The sequence below is a fragment of the Toxorhynchites rutilus genome, chromosome 3 (genome assembly GCF_029784135.1).
Source record: "Toxorhynchites rutilus septentrionalis strain SRP chromosome 3, ASM2978413v1, whole genome shotgun sequence".
Taxonomy (NCBI): Eukaryota; Metazoa; Arthropoda; class Insecta; order Diptera; family Culicidae; genus Toxorhynchites; species Toxorhynchites rutilus.
Genome location: NC_073746.1, coordinates 36,178,423 through 36,187,157, shown reverse-complemented (window position 1 = coordinate 36,187,157; position 8,735 = coordinate 36,178,423). Strand labels below are relative to the sequence as shown.

Sequence of the window (8,735 nt, the reverse complement as noted above, 5' to 3'; positions counted from 1 at the left end):
GGCCTGGTACATTTTTATTATTTCCTACATGATCCTTCTTATACCCCCATATATTCCTGTTAGACGCAGTCCTACGTCAAAAATCAAATCGGGGATAAAAACGCACAAAAATACTCAACAAAGGTTCACGTCAAGTTTGAACACTTTTCTCATAAATGAATGACAACAACTTGCTTGATTGAAATTGTCAGATTGGAATTTTCTTGATGATGATGCGTAAGAAGAATAAGAAGAAAACAAACTATCTGTCATTCAGCTGGCTCCTCTCTCTCAGGTTCGGACGTATCCCGTAAGTTTGAACTTATTTACATAGATGGTATCCAATCAACACTAAACTTTGACTACAGTTTCGCCGGCACGGTTGATTGTTGTTATGAACCAGCACAAAAAACAAAGCTGCAAATTATACGCCAGTGGCGGTACCACGATCAAAGCATTCCTTGAATCACATTAGCCGAGCCAGCTGGCGGAAGCATATGCATAAAGGTTACTAGGTTACAATTTTCAACGACAACTATTTATTTATTATACTGCTTCAAATATCTTCGACGAAATCAAATGTAACCATATCAACGTAAGTAATAACATAAACAAATCCAAACTTTCCGTCATGGCATTCATCATACGTCTTTTCTAAATAGTGTAAATTACGAGCCACCTGTTAACTCCACCATCTTGGTGAAGACATTCAAAAATATGTACAGTGATACAAACTCGAGTTCATACCTCCACAATGCAGATCTCTTTTCCCTTCTATTGAAAGCCCAAAGTAAGCTTATGGAACATAAAATAAGCTTTGGGACATTCTGTTTAGATAAAAACATACTGTTTTATGAGAGTGAAAAGGATTGCTGTATGTTTTCAGAATAATGGTTTTTATTTCTCTAAGAATGGCGAATGTATGTGCAGATGTATCAAAATTGACTCAAATTAATATTCGTACGGTGGTTGAAATTTCAGTTTTGATTTCGAAGGAATTGATCAATTTCAGAATTCCACCTTTAGTGTGGTAACCATTGTTCATTGCAACTGTCTTTAGGTGCCTTTCGCCGTTATCTGCGAGTTTCTTTGGTGTATTCGGTAGGAAAATTCATCCATTAATTCATCAATTAGTTTTTAAAGTCTGTTGGAGAGTTATCATCCACCCAACACTACATCCCTGGATTGATGAAACCATAACCGCTCAGAGAACAACAGAAAACATAAGAGCTACAACGATATGGAAACAACAGCAATACAACAACGAGAGTGCGCTCGATCGAGAACGGCAGTGAGTGCCGTAAATGTGTGTGGTGTTTTGTTTTGGTTTTCGTCAAGTGGATAAAAATAGGAAGAAAGCAGAGATAGATTGTAGAGTAGAAGAATAGATGTATAGTACCGTAGAATAGTCTGTTGAGTGTAGTTCGTCGATAATTCAAATTTGATTTTGCTGTAAAATAAATGTAAATAGTCCTGTAAATGAAAATATATGTTGTTTTGTGCTAATTCAAGTGCGTGGTATTTATTGAACGTTTGAATTGTGTGATTTATCGCACACCCAATACGAGTGTTCGTCCACCCACCGCCCGTTGGAATACGGCTTAACTGGAAGGATTCTGGGTGGAATTGAACATTTATGGTCCTTCGAACCGGATCTGGAACCGTCTGGAGCACTGACTAGTGGAAGTCACCGAATCGATCCGTCTTCATCATCATCGCTATTGTGGAAAGGATCTAAATAGCACTGCGGCCATTGGAATCAGCTACACAAAGCAACATATTGGAGGAGAACAATACGCTGGACATTGGCAACATATTTTTTTGCTCAGGTTAGTGAGAACAAATAAATATATGTCCGGTCGAAGCTAGCGCACTATTTGGTACTAACACGGAGTTATTCTCGGTACTGTGGACCCGCCAAAATTACATTCTACGGAATTGGAGCGCGCTGACGAGGGCTGTCACCTTTGGAAAATTAAATTGTACGAGCCGATACACCGAAGATTGATCGACTCCGGATACCTGCTGTTAGAGAGGAGCATAAAAAGAAAACATCGACACCACTACCACCCACAACGTCATATTCGAGGAGGACAGTAGCATAATACGACATATGAGATAAGAAGAGGAAGTGCAGCTAGTATTTTGCCTGGGTGAGTGCATAGAGCAGTATATGTGCCGAAGCTAGGCAAGATTAATACACCATTTTAAATAAATATATCCTCTTCGACTCATTCCTACACACTGATCCCTGCGAGAATATTGGTATTTGGCTGTTGATTATTCGCTGCTGTTGAGCATAATCAACTTATCGTTTGGAATTGGTGCGACTATTGTTTCTGTGGGTGAGTTGGAACGGTATATGTCCGCCGAAGTTAGTTTACGGAAAACTACATAGCATACCTCTCTTCTTCTCCCAACCCTTGGTCCTGTCGGAGCGTGAAGATCATTATTTCTTGTGACGATCAAGGATTCAACGTTGCGCTGTTGCATATCATAATTATTTTGGTGCACACGTTTACGGTTTAAGGTAAACTACACTGGTATATGCCTAGCGGAGCTAGGACTTCGATCGATTACTACCAACACATTTCATCCCTTTTCACTAACGGTACCGATAACGTGAGATCAACATGCCACCAATGATACCCGCTGCCAAGAAGGCTCCTTCGCTGAAGCTGCTCATAACGAGGTTGAACGATGTCCAGGCTTCCTTCAACGACATCTGGCGTTTCGTGGAGGACTATGAGGAAACGTCAACGGTTACGGATGTTGACATCCGTTTAGAGAAAATTGATGAACTGTGGGAGAAGTTTTGTGACACTTTAGTTGAGATTAGGGCACATGAGGATTATCTCGCGGATGAGGAATCATACGATAAGGAACGACAGGAGTTCAGTGATAGGTATTATCGAGCCAAATCATTCCTCGTAGACAAATCCAAAAGGTTGCAGGGTCCATTGGTACTAGAGCAGTCCGTCCGAACAAACGAGTCAGTTGGTTTTGGTGCTGATCGTGTGCGTCTTCCTCAAATAAGTCTACCGTCGTTCAATGGGGATATAGATGAGTGGCTGAGTTTCCGTGACCTCTTCACTTCGCTCATCCATTATAAAACTAAGTTGCCAGATCGCCTGAGAAATGTTGTTGAAGCGGCTTGACAATAGTAAACAGTTGCGGAAGCGTCAAGTTCAAGCACTATTTCATCTTCCAACATTGACTAGGGAATCGGTCAGCGAACTTCACACTCTACTAGAGGGATTCGAGAGGGTCGTGAAAAATTTGGATCAAGTGGTAGAACCAGAGGACTACAAGAATCTATTGCTGGTTCATATACTCACAGCACGACTCGACCCAGTAACACGTAGGGGCTGGGAGGAATTCTCGTCGACTAAGGAACAAGACACGCTGTCTGATTTAACGGATTTCATTCGGCGGCGTGTTCAAGTACTCGAATCTCTTCCCAGTAAATCGGTGGATTCCAGAGGACCACAACAGTATTCGAAACTAAGACCGGCGTCTACAAAGGCAAGTTACAGCAGCGTGCATGGTTCCGAAGCACGTTGTGTGGCATGTAAAGGAGATCATCCGTTGTATCAGTGTCCAGTGTTTCAACGTCAAGAGGTAGCGGAAAGAGACGCATTATTGAGAACCCATTCGCTCTGCCGCAATTGCTTCAGGGTAGGACATCAGGCGAAGGATTGCAAATCAAGGTTTTCCTGTCGGACTTGCAAGGGTCGGCATCACACGTTGGTCTGCTTCAAGATCGATAGAGAAGGTTCCACGAAAGTTACGGTGGTCGCAAGGGGCAACCATCAGCAGCATAGCAAGGAAACAAGGTCATCGGCATCAAGTTCAACACAAACAGCAAACGTGTCAACTAAAGCGGTTTGTTCTGCGCAGCAGTACTCATCCCAGGTGTTACTGGCTACGGCTGTTGTCATATTGGTGGATGATAGCGGTCAGAGGTTCCCCGCCCGAGCATTATTGGACTCAGGGTCCGAAAGTAATTTTGTTTCCGAACGGTTGAGTCAGCGGATGAATGTCAACCGAGAAAGGGTGGACATATCGGTTCTTGGAATAGGACAAGCAGCGACTCAAGTCAAACACCGAATTCGAGCGATGGTACAGTCACGAGTTTCTGAATACTGCCGAGACATGGATTTCCTAGTTTTGTCGAAAGTCACGGTGAATCTTCCGACCTTGACGGTGAATACAAAGGGGTGGTCGATTCCAAAGGGCATTGAACTGGCCGATCCTGCATTCTTCCAATCCAAGGGTGTGGATATCGTTTTAGGTATAGAAGCTTTCTTAGAATTTTTTGGAACTGGTGGAAAGATTTCGTTGGGTGCCAGACTGCCAGCATTGAATGAGTCAGTCTTCGGCTGGGTAGTATGTGGAGGCTTGTCGGTACCAAGTCAATCCATTCAGGTCAACTGCAACATATCCGCTTCGGGAAGTTTGGAGTCCTTGATTGCTAGATTTTGGGAATGTGAAGAGATTGGATCAACAAATCATTATTCACCGGAGGAAGTTCAATGTGAGGAACATTTTAAGCGAACGGTAAAGCGTGAAATGGACGGTCGATATACAGTGGCTTTGCCCAAGGACGATGGCGTTCTGAGCAGACTAGGGAAATCCGAGGAAATCGCACTACGTCGACTTCAGGGAACGGAAAGAAGATTATCACGCGATTCCAACTTACGGGATCAGTATTTGGCTTTCATGCAGGAATATCTTCGACTCGGTCATATGCTTAAGGTTGAAAAAGTTTCTGGTGAGGTTCAACGGTGTTATTTGCCTCATCAGCCGGTAGTCAAGGAAGCCAGTACTACCACAAAACTACGGGTGGTCTTCGATGCTTCGTGTAAAACCTCAACAGGAGTATCGTTGAATGATGGATTGCTGGTGGGGCCAGTGATCTAAGAAGACCTACGATCGATCATCATTCGGTGCCGCACGAAACAGATCATGCTCGTTGCCGATGTGGAAAAGATGTTCCGGCAAATCAACGTCTGTCCAAAGGATAAATCCCTGCAATTTATTTTGTGGCGTTTTTCTCCCGACGATGAGCCGGAGACCTACGAGTTGGGCACAGTAACGTACGGTACTAAGCCAGCACCATTTCTCGCTACTCGTACTCTCAAGCAGTTAGCCATGGATGAAGGCAGTCGTTTTCCATTAGCAGCAAGGGCGGTGTGCGAGGATGTATACATGGACGACATCATCACCGGTACAGATGAAGTAATGTCAGCAATCGAGCTGAGGATTCAACTCGACAATATGATGAATTCCGGTGGCTTTCACCTCCGGAAGTGGGCGTCAAATCATCCGATGGTTTTGGAGGGAATCGCAGAAGATGCCTTAGCGATTCGAGACGTGGAGGGTATCAACTTGGACCCAGATCCGTCAGTGAAGACACTTGGCCCGACACTTTCAGGTTCCAGTTCAACATTCCGATACTGGACACCAGCACAGGACTTTCCAAGCGAAAAATTCTATCAGTCATTGCCACGCTTTTCGATCCTCTTGGTCTCTTGGGTGCTGTCATAACCAGAGCCAAGATTATAATGCAATTATTGTGGATGTTAAAGGATTAGAACGACGAAAATTTGAACTGGGATCACCCAGTCCCTTCGACGGTGGGTGAGACCTGGCGATGTTATCACCGACAACTACCGCTATTGAACGAAATACGCATTGAACGCTGCGTGATCATACCCGATGCGATCCTCGTCGAGATACATTGTTTCTCAGATGCGTCCGAGAAGGCATATGGAGCATGTGTCTACATAAAGAGCATGGATTCGAGTGGAACTATTAGGGTCAGATTACTGTCGTCCAAATCAAGGATAGCTCCGATGAAAACCCAATCCATCCCGAGATTAGAGCTTTGTGGGGCACTTCTTGCGGTTTTACTGTTCGAGAAGATTCGTGATTCGACGAGAGTAGCAGCGCAAACGTTTTTCTGGACGGATTCGACGTGTGTCCTTCATTGGATAGCAGCTTCCCCATCCACTTGGAATGTTTTTGTCGCTAACAGGGTTTCGAAAATCCAAACGATATCCGTTGGCTGTCAGTGGAGACACGTGTCAGGAGCTGAGAATCCTGCGGACCTCATTTCCAGGGGTATATCTCCTGAGGACATCATTGAGAACATGGTTTGGTGGCATGGACCAGCTTGGTTGGAGAAGGGTCCCGATTATTGGCCAACATTTCCAGAGAATTCTACGGTTGAAGAAGGTGAGGAAGAGAAGCGTTGTACAGTAGTAACCAACATTGCTTCTGAAATGGTGGAATTCAACGATTGGTATTTTGGGAAGTTTGGATCGTTCATTGCATTAATCCGGTGTACAGCTTATTGGCTGAGGTTGATGAAACTACTTCGTGAACCAAGAAATACTCGTAAGGACACGAGATTTCTTTCCGCAATCGAATTGAAAGAGGCAGAAAGGCTGCTAATTTCAAGGGTGCAACAGGAATGTTTTCATCTAGAATGGATTTCATTGTCTAAAGGGGAAATGGTTCCCCGAAAATCTCCGCTTCGATGGTTCAACCCATATATATATATCCGAGGACGGGTTGATAAGAGTTGGAGGACGACTGAAGCATTCAGCGGAATCCGAAGAAACGAAGCACCCAGTTGTTTTGCCAGCTAGGCATCATTTTACGCAAATCATTATAAGGTACTACCACGAGAAGCTGCTTCATGCAGGACCGTAACTACTATTAGGAGCTGTAAGACTCCGCTATTGGCCATTGGGCGGAAGGAATCTCGCTCGCTACATTGTGCATCACTGCCATCACGGTCACCGTATCTCGTCCGTTCTCACGAACGGGCGTTGACTACTTTGGACCACTTTACCTAAGGGTAGCCCCACGACGACCAGCAGTGAAGGCCTATGTAGCAATCTTCGTTTGCATGTGTACGAAGGCGGTACACTTAGAGCTTGTAAGTGACCTATCTACCGACCGATTTCTACAGGCATTACGGAGATTCATTTCAAGAAGAGGAATATGCACGTATATTTATTCTGACAATGGCACTAATTTCGTCGGAGCTCGAAATAAACTACGAGAATTCCTGATTTTATTGAAAAATAGTAGTCTCCGTAGTCGAGTTTCGAAGGAATGTGCCAATCAAGGGATTCGATGGCATTTTAATCCCCCCAGTGCGCCCCACATCGGAGGTTTGTGGGAAGCCGCCGTACGATCTGCTAAAATCCACCTGCTTAAGGTTCTAGGCGAAAGTGTTGCGACTCCCGAGGATATGAGCACTCTACTCGTCCAAATAGAGGGGTGTCTCAATTCAAGGCCATTGACACAGATGTCTGAGGATCCAAACGACTTAGAGCCATTGACGCCTGCCCACTTCTTGATCGGAACTTCTCTGCAGGCGATCCCGGAAGAAAATATAGAAGCAGTTCCCAGTAATCGTTTGAACAAATGGTAGTTGATTCAAAAACGTCTACAGGATTTCTGGAAGAGATGGCGCAGAGACTATTTGGCACAGCTGCAAGGGAGAATGAAGCGATGGAAACCACCTGTGTATATCGCAGTTGGCAAGCTGGTGATCATTCAGGATGACAACCAGCCCCCTATGCGTTGGAAAATGGGGAGGATTGTTGAGGTTCACCCGGGGGACGATGGAGTTGTGCGAGTTGTGACGCTCAAAACTTCTTCAGGTATAATGAAGCGTCCGGTGGAAAAACTGTGCATGTTACCAATTGAGGATCGTGATAATTAAACCCATAGCTTCGAATCCCATTGCACCCCACTCCCTTTCCTGTCGAAGAGGTTTTTTATTTCAGAAATTTCGGAAATTTCAGGGTGGGTGAGAATGTTGGAGAGTTATCATCCACCCAACACTACATCCCTGGATTGATGAAACCATAACCGCTCAGAGAACAACAGAAAACATAAGAGCTACAACGATATGGAAACAACAGCAATACAACAACGAGAGTGCGCTCGATCGAGAACGGCAGTGAGTGCCGTAAATGTGTGTGGTGTTTTGTTTTGGTTTTCGTCAAGTGGATAAAAATAGGAAGAAAGCAGAGATAGATTGTAGAGTAGAAGAATAGATGTATAGTACAGTAGAATAGTCTGTTGAGTGTAGTTCGTCGATAATTCAAATTTGATTTTGCTGTAAAATAAATGTAAATAGTCCTGTAAATGAAAATATATGTTGTTTTGTGCTAATTCAAGTGCGTGGTATTTATTGAACGTTTGAATTGTGTGATTTATCGTACACCCAATACGAGTGTTCGTCCACCCACCGCCCGTTGGAATACGGCTTAATTGGAAGGATTCTGGGTGGAATTGAACAAAGTCGTTATTTTCAAAAATTTGACGGTTTCTAACTTTTCTACCATGAGAAATCATGATAGTTTTGAAAATTGTAAGGGGTTGTATCTAGGACACGACCGCATATTTTCGACGTAGAACTACGCAATTATATTATGCAATTCGCGACATAGAAGGTACGCTGTCACCATCTAGGATACTATGAATGTATGAGGAAAAAGTAAACAAACCGTGTTTTTGAATTGTACTTTGAATGTTATTTTTTCTCAAATTCTATTGTAGTTTATAAAAAAAAACCAATACGTAGTAATAGAGTGAAGCTTAATAAAGCAATTTTTACTTCAGGAACCGTCTATTTATAAAATAAATAGTAAATTATTTTGAAATGTTGTTTGCATGTTCAGATTACATAGTCCGGATCCGTGTATAATAATCACTAGAAAAACCCCTAA

At 43.5% G+C, this 8,735-nt stretch overlaps 1 protein-coding gene across 4 annotated transcripts; it reads left to right on the top strand.

Moving 5' to 3' along the window:
* Positions 1–258: 258 nt before the first annotated feature.
* Positions 259–8,140, top strand: LOC129777550 (uncharacterized). Of its 4 annotated transcripts, none has more exons than XM_055783876.1 (3): positions 259–289; positions 348–574; positions 1,492–8,140. In XM_055783876.1, the coding sequence occupies exon 3, from the start codon at positions 3,118–3,120 to the stop codon at positions 4,900–4,902; it is 1,785 nt and encodes a 594-aa protein (XP_055639851.1). In that variant the 5' UTR covers positions 259–289; positions 348–574; positions 1,492–3,117; the 3' UTR covers positions 4,903–8,140. The 4 variants fall into 4 exon arrangements, with proteins under 4 accessions (XP_055639851.1, XP_055639850.1, XP_055639849.1 ...); XM_055783875.1 differs by having other exon boundaries at positions 1,114–8,140; XM_055783874.1 differs by having other exon boundaries at positions 642–8,140.
* The last annotated feature ends 595 nt before the right edge of the window (positions 8,141–8,735 follow it).